The sequence below is a fragment of the Lynx rufus genome, unplaced genomic scaffold, assembly GCF_022079265.1.
Source record: "Lynx rufus isolate CCGP_SWC_20201006 ecotype Redwood Valley unplaced genomic scaffold, mLynRuf1.p SCAF_5, whole genome shotgun sequence".
In the NCBI taxonomy this organism is placed as follows: domain Eukaryota; kingdom Metazoa; phylum Chordata; class Mammalia; order Carnivora; family Felidae; genus Lynx; species Lynx rufus.
The window spans coordinates 52,545,473-52,559,820 of NW_025814867.1; the positions used below are offsets into that span (position 1 = coordinate 52,545,473).

General features: G+C 40.2%; 1 protein-coding gene across 1 annotated transcript in view; it reads left to right on the plus strand.

Annotated features, from left to right (window-relative positions):
* The first annotated feature begins 887 nt into the window (after positions 1-887).
* Positions 888-14,348, plus strand: part of GFM1 (G elongation factor mitochondrial 1) — a 45,639-nt gene continuing 32,178 nt past the window's right edge. The window contains exons 1-6 of the mRNA XM_047099355.1: positions 888-1,085; positions 2,311-2,463; positions 4,019-4,151; positions 4,589-4,793; positions 7,207-7,323; positions 10,576-10,726. Of these exons, the coding sequence (XP_046955311.1) occupies positions 996-1,085; positions 2,311-2,463; positions 4,019-4,151; positions 4,589-4,793; positions 7,207-7,323; positions 10,576-10,726 (849 nt within the window). The 5' untranslated portion in view covers positions 888-995. The remainder of the gene's footprint in view (positions 1,086-2,310; positions 2,464-4,018; positions 4,152-4,588; positions 4,794-7,206; positions 7,324-10,575; positions 10,727-14,348) is intronic.

Genomic DNA, 14,348 nt, shown 5'->3' on the forward strand with positions numbered 1-14,348 from the left:
ATAGATCGAACTGCCTCGGGGCAGAAGCAGTGAGATCCTTTAGGAAATCTGTTATACAGCAATTCGGTTGAGAGAGGGCAGTGTTGAGAGGTGGGGAGACAAGGTCAGGTTCTAGACCTAGTTTTGAAGGTGGTGCCTATAGAATAAACTGACAGATTACACCAGAGCTGTCAGTGGTGTCGAAGTGACTAACATTTTTGGTCAGGGCAACTCGAATGGAGTTTCCATTCACGAGATAAAGACTGCAGAAGATTTTGGGAGGAAGAGCAGAAGCTCTGTTTTAGACATACAGAGTGCGAGATACTCCTAAGACATCCAAGTGGAATCGTCAAAGATGCGGTCTTCCATAAGTACTGAACATGTAACATTTAACATCAAACAATGAACTTCTTGAAATGAGAAAAAAAAAACAACAACCTGTAATTGATAGTTAATTTTTCCACGTTCTTTTCAGGTCATGTCTTACAGGTCATTTTTTTTTTTTTTTGTATTTGTAATGACATAGATAATAATTTTGCATTTTTTTCCACTTAAAATTGTTACAAACATTTCTCCACATTGCTATCTTGGTGGGGCTGTTCAAGCAGGACCTTCTAGGCACTTTGATGGAGGGGAATCTATTTCAGATTTTTTTGAAGTTATGAAAAATTTCAAACCTACACAAGAGACATGACAGCAACAATGAATACGCAAAACAACCATGTTTAAAAGGTTTCATCCTTCCGGGAGCATGCAAATGTTTGGTTAGCTGGTCAAAGCGACGACACTTTCTCTTCCAAGTCTACAGAGGGCGCCCAGGTGTTGGAAGGCGCTGTTCGGCTCTGAAGTCCGGAAGCCTCTCTTTCCCTTCCTCTCGCCTCCCTAGCGTCCTTCGCCCCGGATGCGCTCTGCCGGCGCTGATTGCCGGCGTGACTTTGAACGCTTCCAGTTGTGGAGCTGGTTGCTGAGCAGACCCAGAGCCACCGGACCTTTACACCAGTTCTGCGCTCGCCTCAATGAGGTTGCTGGGAGCAGCCGTCGCCGCGGCTCTGGGGCGTGGGCCGCTCCCGCGGGTCCCCGCCACCCTGGGATGGCAGGGGAAGCAGGTACTAGAGCCCGGCGAGGCGAGACCGAACCAGGGACTGCGGACGGGACTTTGCTGTTCTCCAGGGCTAGGGAACAGTGATTTCTTCCCTGGGACCTCCTGACAGCTCCGGAAAGGAGCTGTCGTGCCTCAGTGCCGAAAAGCCTTTCGGTACCTGCACATGTTCTCGTTCGTGAGCTGCGTCTCAGTACCTTGGGAGAGTGGACAAGGCCACCGATTATGGTTAAGCCTCTTTTTGGTATACCTTAAAGAGAAGTGACTGGAGTGAAGGTCACACCAGCTGAAAAATTAGTGTGCTCAGGGTTCGAACTCCGGGCTTCTGACTGATCATCTAGTGCTCTTTTCACTGCACAGTGTCCTTGGGCTGGGTTATTTGATTTGGCGTTCAAACTTCCCGGTACTTTTCTTTGCATTTCTGTCTTTTGCGGAGGTTGCAGAATGGAGTAGGATTGGGTAGGACCTGAGCCTTTACTACTATGCAAACATCGTTTGCTTTCCTTGCTGATATTCATGGAATTTTGTCTAAGTGTCCACCAGAAACCATTTAGTATTTGCCCACCTTTTTCTAAGGTCTCCTGTTTTCCTTTCCTCAGAAGTGCTGCAGTACATTTTGGATATGCAGTCCTATAGATAGAGGCTTATATTGTGTCCTGATTCCATAAAATGCAGGATTCTCTCTTACCCTCACCAGAATAAAGTTTTTAAAGAGTGATTGTTTTTGTACAGAAGGAATTGGAAATTTTTTCGTAGGCTACCTTGGAGACTGCAAACATCCTTGCTAGCTGTGGACTACACTACAGTAAGGGAGAAGGAGGAAAAAATGAAAGTAAAATTTAAACTAAAAACTATTTATTAAAGTACTTGTTGGAAATTGTCTTTCTGGTTTTATCAGCCCCAGCGTATAATTTCAAACCTGTAACATTTGGAAAAGTATCTGTCCCCTTTTATTTAATTAATTAGCTTCTTTGATACCTGTATATCTTTTCAGATTTATTTATTGTTAAGAATGTGTGTATTCTTTCTGTCTTCTCTTGTAGTTTCTCCTTTGGTTACAAGAGTCATAGGTTGAGGCATTCATTCCTTCTCTTGCCTTTCCAAGCTATCTCAAATGATGTTTGGTGTCCATTGAGATACATTGGTAGAAAGATACCAACCAACCAAATTCTAATTGCCCATTGTTATCTCTTACAGAAAGTGCGTTGATACAAGCTCTCTTATTTTTTCAGGTTAATTGGAAAGTCTGCCGATGGTGTTCATCAGGGGTGATTCCTAATGAAAAGATACGAAATATTGGAATCTCAGCTCACATTGATTCGGGGAAAACTACATTAACAGAACGAGTGCTTTACTACACTGGCAGAATTGCAAAGATGCATGAGGTATGTGGTTCATGGTTGATTCCAAGTTAGCGAGAGCTTGGTTTTAATTGTTTGGTCGTTACGATTTAATAAACATTACAAAACCTGAAAGATTAAATGAATGGTAACAGTGGACCTTTAGTCAGAGACCTGCCACAAACGGGATAGTTCATACTGGCTTGCAGTGTGGTTGTGCGGAATCCTCCTAGAGACCATCACTGTGTAGATTCTCGGTAAATTGTCTTTTAGGAATGTTAAGTCTACACCTGCAACTAATGTAACATCGTTAATTATACTTCAGTTAAAAAGTCATGTGATGTATTAAGCCGCTGTTAAAGTAGTATTTACATAATTTTTAATGTTATGGAGAGATGTTTATAAAGTGGAAAAACACTTTAAAACTGTATGTAGTATGATGTTTATAGTTACAAAATACACGTGTCAAAAAAAATTTTTTTTGGATTTTGTGGAGCAGTGGTGAGTGCTTTGGGCTCAGATTTAGGGAGTCCAGCGGTGGCAAACTGGACCCGGGGCTCAGCATGGAGCAGGTGAAGGTGCAGGTTGCTGTGGCTGTGGCCCAGGAGCCGCTGTGGAGGATGCAGGACAAGTGCTTCTGGAAGTGCATCTGGAAGCCAGGGGCTCCCTGGACAGTTGGGAGCAGAAGTGCATTGCCACCACATGGACTCCTGGAATACTGTGTCCGAGCCCTGCAACTCACAGCTGCAGCGGGAAGACTCTGCACCAGCCCCCACCCCCCTCGTTTCCATAAATGCCCTTTGTGAGGCAGGGGCCCCCTTGTGCTTTCTGCCTGCCTGCTGTGAGGATGAGGCCTGTGCCCCCACACTTGGGATACAGCTCCCCTCCCACCTGCCAACGAGTGGGGCTTGGGGCTTGGTGGGGGGAGGGTGGCCCTTGGGACTTCTCAAAGTGCTGTCAGCCCAACAGCACTTCCCCTGGTGTGCCCAGGCTCACCTGCTGCCTTGGGCATAGAATCCACATTTGGATCTGGAGGCGTGGTCAGGCCCCACCTCAGCTGTGACCTGATGGTGGGCAGACAGATATATTACTGAGAGAGAGGGGAAAAGAAAAGAAAAGAAAATGATTTTTTGTAACTTTAAAGTCTCTTGAAGAAATGACCGTAACATTGAATAACTTTCCATTTCTTCAGAGGAATCTCATCTTGTTAAATCACAAGTACGTGGAAAGCTCAATCCTTCCCACCTAGGACTCAAAATCCACATGTAGTAGAGCAGGGAAAAATCTGTTCTCTGAACTTCTGCTCATGGACTACCACAAGCCTGGTGGTCAGGAACAGTGTGAAGGAAACAAGGTTGGTTCTAAGACTGAGGTGATTGCTCTACGTTAGTAGTGCTGAGAATAACAATGAAAAGAGAGGCAGTAAATAGAGGGCAAAACCTGGAATCCCTCTTCTATTTCACAAGACATGGTTTGGTGATAGCCTTCTCGGAAAATTGCATCAGTTAACTGTGTGTGTTCTAGTTCCTTCTCAGTAAAGATTTCTCTCCTCCTTGGGATGCAGGGACAGGAAAATCTGAGTTGCTGTGTTTGTGTTTAGGTGAAAGGTAAAGATGGAGTTGGTGCTGTCATGGATTCCATGGAACTAGAGAGACAAAGAGGAATCACTATTCAGTCAGCAGCCACCTATACCATGTGGAAAGATGTCAATATCAACATTATAGATACTCCTGGTGAGTTGAATTCTTGGTTTTATTGCAGCTTGTTTTGACAAAAGCACATTTAGTTCTTTATTATGACCCAGCTCATTTTTGAGTGTCAAATAAGACTCAAAAGTGTGACTGTGAATTCCTGTTAGAGAAATCTGACTTGGGACCTAGAGCACTTCATCCTTATGTGGTTCCCTTGAAAAATAGTACAAATAAACTGTGAACAGGAAGGTTCTTGCTTGTTACAAGCTGTAGCTGATTTAAAGGTGCCCCGTGCCCTAGTAGTTTTTTGAAGAGTTGGGTCCCTGGACCTTATGGTTAGTAAATGGTATGGTGGTTGAAAAAATCCACATTTTAATTAGAAGGCTTATGTCCTGAGCAGAGATATAAAAACGTATAGTTGTGCATGTTATAAAAATTCATACTGCTCTTTAAGACCTCACACACTTTGTCTCATTTAGGACACGTGGACTTCACAATAGAAGTTGAAAGGGCCCTGAGAGTGTTGGATGGTGCAGTCCTTGTTCTCTGTGCTGTTGGAGGGGTGCAGTGCCAGACCATGACTGTTAATCGTCAGATGAAGCGCTATAATGTTCCATTTCTAACTTTCATTAACAAATTGGACCGAACGGGCTCCAACCCAGCCAGGGCCCTGCAGCAAATGAGGTACTGAGCCTTAGAACAGGAGGGGCTGGGATGATCTGGATAAGAAAGTTTACGTCCAGAAGGACAATTAATTCAGTGTCATTAAGCTTTATTCCTAATTTTTTTTCTCTAAAAAATATATTTATGTGAGTCACTTAGTAAAAGAAACACTGAAGTCAGGGGTGCCCGGGTGGCTCAGTCAGTTAAGCATCTGACTTCAGCTCAGGTCATGATCTTCAGCTCAGGTCATGGTTCAGGAGTTCAAGCCCTGTGTTGGGCTCTGTGCTGGCTCAAAGCCTGGAGCCTGCTTCAGATTCTGTGTCTTCCTCTCTGACCCTCCCCCACTTATACTCTGTCTCTGTCTTTCTCAAAAATAAATAAAACATTTTTTAAAAACTTAAAGATTGATGTCAATAGTTTGTTTTGTGGTTGTAATCTCATCAGCTGCCTTCTCTGTAAAATGGGGAAAGTATGACTTAAACTGTAGGGAGGTTTAAGGTGAGTTCAGAAAACAATCTGGCAATTCACTGTTTTGCTGTGATTAGAGAAGTAATCTAGAGTAGATTTTGAAAGTACTTTATATATTGAGACACCCTAGAGAATCATCACCTATTTTAACCTTTACATGAGGAATTTTAATTAACATCCATAAATAGTATGGTATATAGTCCCTTGGGTTCATATGGTAACATATTTGCTAAGACAAGAGTAACACTTCCTTTCTGTAGCAGATGTAACTTAGTAGTAGTTGTAGCATTGTACCTTTTGCCCAATTCTGTATATTTCACATAGCCTTTGAAAAGAGTTGAAGTTTCACTTTGCACTTTTTGTAGACGTGTAAATGTAGCTGCCAAGTTCCTAGCTACAATTCATATGGCAGAGCTGATGAAAATAGACAGTCAAGTTTGTAGTAGTAGAGAGACAAAGAATGATGTGTCTGGTGACAAGATCGGTATTGAGGAACTTCCAAGTGACAGCATTGCTGTGTGTGCCTGATGGAAGTGATTGTATTTGGGAATATGAACATGAAATTCTTCTTTATTGGGTATTTGTAATATTTTCCTGGCAAAACAAAGTGTTTTCAGTTTTGTCCTTATTACTTCTATTTTACTTGTGCTTGGCAAGAGATGGACTGTTTCCACCAAGTCTTTGTCTGAATTCCAGGAAAATTCTCTTTTAGCATTTGACTACTGCAGTTCTTTTTCTGCTCTACTCCCTTTTATCTGCATTCTGTATCTCTCATTAAACAGATGTTAGAAATTCTAACATCTGTTCTTCTGGTTCCAGTGTCCATGTATTAACTTTTCTACCGTACATTCTCCTACATCTTTTTCTCTTCTCCTTTTGGATTGGGTTATGAGAGAATTCTTGAGGTCAGTCTTCCAGATCATAAATCTGATAGTCATGTGTGTCCCTTCTGTTATTTAGCCTGTTGTTTTTCTTTTTCTGCAATTGTGTAATTAATTTCCATAATCCTTCTCTTTTATCGCAACATCTTTATTAATAGGGATGATTACTTCTCAGGTCTTTACATTTTCTTTTCTTTTAGTAACTCTCTCCTTGGAATTTAGTACTGGTTTTTGAGCTCACACCTCTCTTTTAAGTTATTGGTAACCTTCAAATATTTGGTGATTCTTAGTTACCTATCCATAGCTATACATGGGAGCCTAGAGTGTAGACTTAATGGTAGCTAGAGCGTATTTCTTCTTGAGTGAGAATTCCTGCTACTGAATCCCTTCAGTGATCGTGTCTGATAAAGGGTACAACCTAGGGGTGCCTGGGTGGCTCAGTCGGTTAAGCGTTAAGCGTCCGACTTCAGCTCAGGTCACGATCTCGCGGTCTGTGAGTTCAAGCCCCGCGTCGGGCTCTGGGCTGATGGCTCAGAGCCTGGAGCCTGCTTCCGATTCTGTGTCTCCCTCTCTCTCTGCTCCTCCCCCGTTCATGCTGTGTCTCTCTCTGTCTCAAAAATAAATAAACGTTAAAAAAAAAATTTTTTTTTAAATAAAAAAAAAGGGTACAACCTAACGGTGAGTGTCTGATTTTTAACACACACGCTCAGAGGTCTGTAAGAATTTCCTCTTCAGCTAGCTATAGTCTGCTTGCTGAAGTCAGCTGGTCTAAGAATGAGAGTTGGGCAAGGTGATCCCACTTCCCACTGTGCTTTAATTTTCTGACCAACCACCATTGACTTGTTCTTCCCCCTTCTGTTTTTAATCCAGAGTATTCTGGGGGTCTGATGGGAAAACACTTATTTTAGAGTTCTTTTGTTGCCTAAATAGGGTTTTGGCTTTCTGAGCTTGATGAGTTTGGCTGTTCCCAACTGTTTTATATCTTCCCTCCCAGTTCCACAACATCTGCCATTGATGTATTTTTGTTGTTTCAAAGGGATTTAGGGAGAAAAAAATGAAGTAAACTATGTATTTTTATTTTTCAGGTCTAAACTGAGTCATAATGCAGCATTTGTGCAGATACCCATTGGTTTGGAGGGTGATTTTAAAGGTGTAATAGATCTTATTGAGGAACGAGCCATTTACTTTGATGGAGACTTTGGGTAAGTTAGAAATATGTTACTAAAGTCTTACATTTTAAAAAGCATCAAAGAAAAGGAAAAGGATGAGTTCTTTAAACATAGAGAAAACATCTTTTTAAAATGTGGCTGGAGGACTATTCTTCAAAATGACTTTTTTTTAATGCCTTTAATCCTAGTTGCTTCCCATTTTGCTTAGTATTTATTCCAAGGGAGAGTATGTTACTTTTTGGGTAATTTGATCATGTTGTGACATGCATGGTATGATAAAAGGAGGCATTCAGCTCCAGCTAGTAATAGATCTCTTTTTCTACTCGTTCATTTTTGTTCATTCATTCTGCAGAGTTTTATGGAGCAGCTGCTATGTCCTGGGTATTGTGATAAAATCTGGGAAGAATACATGGATCATAAGTGCTCTACCTACTTTATGAGATTATAAAGATAAAAGGATAATATGTAAAAGCAGTTAAAAATAGTACAAATGTGGTTTGGGTAGTATAAGAAGCAAATTGGTAATTTTTTGACCTGGTACTTGGTCCATCAGTCACCTTTTGAGTGGCCTCTGCATACAAAACACTGTAATTTCCCAGTGGCTATCAAACTTTGACATTCAGAAAAATCACCTGAAAGTTGTTAAAGCACATTCCTCCATCCACCTCCAGAAGATTCTTATTCAGTAGATCTAGGGTGGAGCCTGGAATTTGCATTTCTCGAAAGCTCCCAGGTGCTGCTGCCATTGTAGATCTACAGACCACACTTTGAGTGGCACTGTTTTGGACAATGTGGGAAATCATAAACTACCCTTCCTTATGAGGAGTGGCCCCCCGTAGCCTGGCAGTTTCTCCAAACATAATTCCTGAGAGGTTTTCCTTCTCTGCTGTGAAACTGGGATTGCTAGGCTGGCAGGTGGGTGAAGGGTGTTGTGATCAGTTAACTATCATTTGTCCTCATCAGCTGTCTTGTAGGCAGAGAAAGAATATAGGCGGTTCTCTCACTTTTTGTGTGACCATCTATTTCTTAGGATGTGAGGTCAAGAGAACAGAGATATTTTAATAAAGTTTATTCAGTGCTGTGTCCCCAGCCCTAGAACTTCCTAGTACATAAGTATTCAAAAAATATTTGTAAATGAATGAATAAATCCACTTTCCCAGAATTACCAGGGCACACATTTGTCTTCTAAAGTAGAGGCTCTTAAACTTTGTTGTATGCTCCCACCACAGATGAAATTTCTTAACATACCTGAACCCTCTCCCAGCCCTAGACCACTGGGTATGTAAATTTTGAAAACCCTCCACAGATGATTCTGACCTGAAAGAGTAAGAACCAGGGAGCTTGACAGGAAAGATGAAATTACGATCTGAAGGCTGTGAAGACCGTTCTTTAGGATAGTAAGAATTATATTCTGACTATTTGCAGTTGACTTCTTTTATTTTTTTTAGGAACATGTTTTCTGAAAAGCTTACTTTTTTGAAATTAGTTTCCATTTTTAAAAAATACTTTGAAAGTCTTTGAGACTGACGTTTTTAAACATCAAATATATCCATTTCTCAGTTGTGTATATTTTATTTGTGAGTCTTACCTATTCATCCCCTAGAGGAGTGGAGAACCTGGGGTAAAGGTTGAAGAGTTTGTCATATTTACTAACCTTTTTTTTTACTGTAAATTAGTGTATTCTGTGTTAATATTCTGTAATTGGGTTTGTTAATAATAGAAAGAGAGGTCTCTATTCCTGCTTGTCAGTGACTATAATGTTCTGGTTAATTTGGTTAATAGAATTTTCAAGAGTCATATGAGCTTTGGAGTCAGATTGGCTTTGAATCTTGGCTCTTACATTTACTAGTAGTACAGCCTTTGTGTAAATTTTAAAGTTAGTCTTTACATTTCATTTTAATGCAAATATATCAGAGTTCTTTCTCATCTAAAAAAAATTTAGCCATTAGGGTTCATCTTTTTCATTGGTGCTTTTTATTTTTTTAATTTAATTTTATTTTTTTTAATATGAAATTTATTGTCAAATTGGTTTCCATACAACACCCAGTGCTCATCCCAAAAGGTGCCCTTCTCAATACCCACCCACCCCCCCCTCCCTCCCACCCCCCATCAACCCTCAGTTTGTTCTCAGTTTTTAAGAGTCCCTTATGCTTTGGCTCTCTCCCACTCTAACCTCTTTTTTTTTTTTTTTTCCTTCCCCTCCCCCATAGACTTCTGTTAAGTTTCTCAGGATCCACATAAGAGTGAAAACATATGGTATCTGTCTTTCTCTGTATGACTTATTTCACTTAGCATCACACTCTCCAGTTCCATCCACATTGCTACAAAGGGCCATATTTCATTCTTTCTCATTGCCACGTAGTATTCCATTGTGTATATAAACCACAATTTCTTTATCCATTCATCAGTTGATGGACATTTAGGCTCTTTCCATAATTTAGCTATTGTTGAGAGTGCTGCTGTAAACATTGGGGTACAAGTGCCCCTATGCATCAGCACTCCTGTATCTCTTGGGTAAATTCCTAGCAGTGCTATTGCTGGGTCACAGGGTAGATCTATTTTTAATTTTTTGAGGAACCTCCACACTGTTTTCCAGAGTGGCTGCACCAGTTTGCATTCCCACCAACAGTGCAAGAGGGTTCCCATTTCTCCACATGCTCTCCAGCATCTATAGTCTCCTGATTTGTTCATTTTAGTCACTCTGACTGGAGTGAGGTGATATCTGAGTGTGGTTTTGATTTGTATTTCCCTGATGAGGAGCGATGTTGAGCATCTTTTCATGTGCCTGTTGGCCATCTGGATGTCTTCTTTAGAAAAGTGTCTATTCATGTTTTCTGCCCATTTCTTCACTGGGTTATTTGTTTTTCGGGTGTGGAGTTTGGTGAGCTCTTTATAGATTTTGGATACTAGCCCTTTGTCCAATATGTCATTTGCAAATATCTTTTCCCATTCCGTTGGTTGCCTTTTAGTTTTGTTGATTGTTTCCTTTGCTGTGCAGAAGCTTTTTATCTTCATGAGGTCCCAGTAGTTCGTTTTTTGTTTTTAATTCCCTTGCCCTTGGGGATGTGTCAAGTAAGAAATTGCTGCGGCTGAGGTCAGAGAGGTTTTTTCCTCCTTTCTCCTCTAGGGTTTTGATGGTTTCCTGTCTCACATTCAGGTCCTTTATCCATTTTGAGTTTGTTTTTGAGAATGGTGTAAGAAAGTGGTCTAGTTTCATTTTTCTGGTGCTTTTTATTTTTAATTGAATATCCTTAAAATAGCAACACAAAGCATTTCTTTTCTTAGTCAAATTGTTCGATATGAGGAAATTCCAGCAGAATTCAGGGCAGCAGCAGCTGACCACCGGCAAGAGCTGATTGAATGTGTTGCCAACTCAGATGAGCAGCTTGGTGAGATGTTCCTGGAAGAAAAAATCCCCTCAATTTCTGATTTAAAGGCAAGTGCTCTCAAAATAAGTCTTACATTAACCAGAAAAAGCGGTGGGGTTTTTTGTTGTTTGTTTTTTGTGGGAAAAAGACATGATGCTTTTATGCATGGCTTTTATTAATGAAATCTGAGCAAATTTATTTAACATTGTTGATTTTTTTTCAAAAAATACTTGGCTGTGACATATAACTCTTTTTTTTAAAGTAAGTAGTTCTGTAACATCTTAAAATGGGAAACAGTTACAGTTTGTTCTAGGAAAAAAAAAGATATTTAAACATCCAACCTCTTGGGTATACCTTAAGAAAGAGGAAGATAAATATAGAAGCGTTATAGCAATAAAGACAGATTAAGAGACAAGGCTGTTAAATGTTTGCAGACTAAATGTTGATACGTGTAGTATTGTACTATTTAGAAGGGCTGTATAGATTTCTTCGCTTGATCAATTAGTTCTATAAAAATAAGATATCTGTCTGAGACTGGTATTTTTTGAATAGACAGTTTTTCCACAGGAGACGTACACATGGTCAATAAGCAACCAAAAAGATGCTCAGCATCAGTAATCATTAGGGAAAGCAAATCAGAACCATAATGATATTTCACTTTATCTATGAGGATGGCTATTTAAAAAAAAAAAAACCAAAAACCCAGAATCAATTTTTTTCTGTTAATGTTCTTTTCTTTCTTTTTTTTTTTTAATGTTTTTATTTTTGAGAGAAAGAGAGTGCGAGTGGGGGAGGGGCAGAGAGAGAGGGAGACAGAATCCAAAGCAGGCTCCAGGCTTTGGGCTGTCAGCACAGGGTCTGATGCGGGGCTCAAACTCACGAACGGCGAGATCTTGACCTGAGCCAAAGTCGGACACTTAATCCACTGAGCCACCCAGGCATTCCTGTTATTTTCTGGTAAATAAAATATTTTCAGGCATCCCTGTTATTTTCTGGTAAATAAAATATTTTCAGGCATCCCTAGTTATTTTCTGTAAAATGACCAGTATTGGCAGGGATGTGGAGAAATTGAAACTCTTGTGCATTGCTAGTGGGAATGTAAGGTGATGCAGTCACTGTAGAGAAAGTATAGCCATTGTTTAAAAAAAAATTAAACCTAGAACTACCATATGATCCAGGAATTCCACTTCTGGGTAATATCCAAAATAATTGAAAGCAGGGACTCAAACAGGTATTTGTACACCTGTGTTGATAACAGCACTATTCACAATAGCAAAAACCGGGAAACAATCCAAATGCTTAGCAGTGGATGAATGGATAAACAAAATGAGTATGTACATGCAATGGAATATTATTCAGCCTTAAAAAGGAATGAGATTCTGATACACATTATAGCATGGATGAACTATGAAGACATGCCAAATGATACAAACTAGACACAAAAAGACAAATATTGTATGATTCCACTTACATGAGGTACCCAGAATAGTCATAATTCCTAAAGACAGAAGTAGTGGTTACCAGGGGCAGTGGTAGAGGGGTGCATTAAGGAATGGAGAGTTTAATGGGTCAGAGTTTCAATTTGAGATGATGAAAAAGTTCTGGAGATGGATAGAGGTGGAGGTGGCATAGCATAGCAGTGTAAATGTACTTAATGCCACTGAGCTGTATACTGAAAAATGATTAAAATGATAAATTCTATGTTTATTTTACCATTAAAAAAACATTCATGTTACCAAACCACATGGTACACTTAGCAGAGATCAGGTAAATAATTATTGTGTGTAAGACCTTGTACTCATGGGGGTTATAGTAGATCAGATGCACAAGGGAAGAACCCTATTGAAGCTGAGGATGCTTTAATATATCTCATAACTTGAGTCCTTTAGCATTCACAAACTATGTAGGAAGGTATAGGTCAAGCATTGTGTCCTGGGAACCACAGCGCAGAGTTAGGATTTTATCTGTTACTGGGGTTGTGTCAGAGATCCCCAAGACCATTCCCTGGTTCAGTGATTCATGAGGATCACCCAGGGTTCTCAACACATTATCATACTCATGACTATGATTTAATACAGTGAAAGGATACAAGGCAGAATCGGCAAAGGGTAAAGGCACATGAGGTAAAGTCCAGAAGAAACCACGTGTAAGCTTCCAAGAGTCCTTTCCCAGTGGAGTCATGGCGGGGCAGGCCTCACTCCTCCAGCAGTGAGTGGTGACCTCACCTGTGAAATCCCAGCTACTGGAAACTCAGTGCCCTGGGTGTTATGAAGGGCTGGTCACAGACATCCTCTGCCTAGTGTGTACCCATATTCCAGACTCCCAGAAGGAAAGCAGGTGTTCAGCATTACACCACACTGTGCAAACAGTGTAGGCCCAGCAAACCATTCATGGTTCTTGGAATGCTGGGAACCCTCCTAAAATCCAGGTTCCCAGACACCTTCCAGGGGGCCAGCCTTGCAAACAGGCTTTTCTAAGCCTAGTCGTTTCAGGGCTGCTCGGTTTACTATTTTCTGCATAGGATACATGGGTATACTTTACTTTCTGTATTATTGGATATATTATTAGGGACAGTGGAAAGGCAATGACTTTCAACTGTGCACGTGATTCTTATGAAAACAAGGGAAATTTTTGGAAAAATAAACCTCTTGTTAAATCTACCACCCTCAAGTTTTTCTCTATTCAGTTAAACTAAACGTGGTAAGATTCTTTTACGTCCCTACTTGCATATGAGAGAGGGGCAGAAAGTCTGAGTTGTGATCATGTGGCATAGGGATAATCTAAGCCGTTAGTAAGGTAGCCATTTGTGGATCCTAGCAACAGCAAAAAACAAGCTTTTGTGATCATTTCATATAGCAATTTCTTTCTTGTTATGCATATTTTCCCCTATTTTATACTCCCTTTATCGTAATGCAGCTGTTATGCTACTGTTCACTGTGGTGCTGTTTGGAAATTGTGATTGTACATGTTTCTTGGAGTAGCTAGTTTTCTATTTTTTCATGAGGACTGAGAAAGACTTGTACACTGGCTCCGTATTTCTGCTGTGGCGGCTTGTGGCTACAGCACTGCTGTTGACCTCTTCCGGCTGCTAAGACCTACAGCTCCTCAGAGGCCTGCTTAGCTGGGAGGGCCACCTGGGGCATACAGCTGGGACACATTAATAGTGCTTGCAATAGAGTGGGGTATGACCTGGAGGTTGTTATTTTAGAGCCTGTTACAATCATGGTCCTTAGTTTGTGAGTGATTTGTATTCCTTGGCTTCCTGTATGTATGTTATTTTTTAAAAAAGAAAACAAATCTGTTAATTAAATGTTTTTTAATAGATGCTATTTTTCATTGTTTTAAACATTTAAAAACATACAAAAGTATACAGTAAAGAAAAAATCTCGCATGTGATTCCCATTTGCCTAGTTCTCTGCCTTTTCCTGATAACAGGTTACCAGTTAATAGATTGTGGTGTATCTTTCCAGAGATTGTGTGTTTTACTTTTCCTTATGTTTTACATAATTGTTAGCATACTGTTTACACAATTCTGTGTGTGTGTGCCTCTTTTTTTATGTGTATGTATGTATTTTGGGTCATATTGAAAATTAGTGACACTGCAAGAGTGTCAAAAGTGGTTATACAGTGAATCGCTTCCTAGCCCTGAAAAAGGAACTGATTTTTTTTTCTTGTATTTTGGCCTTAAGT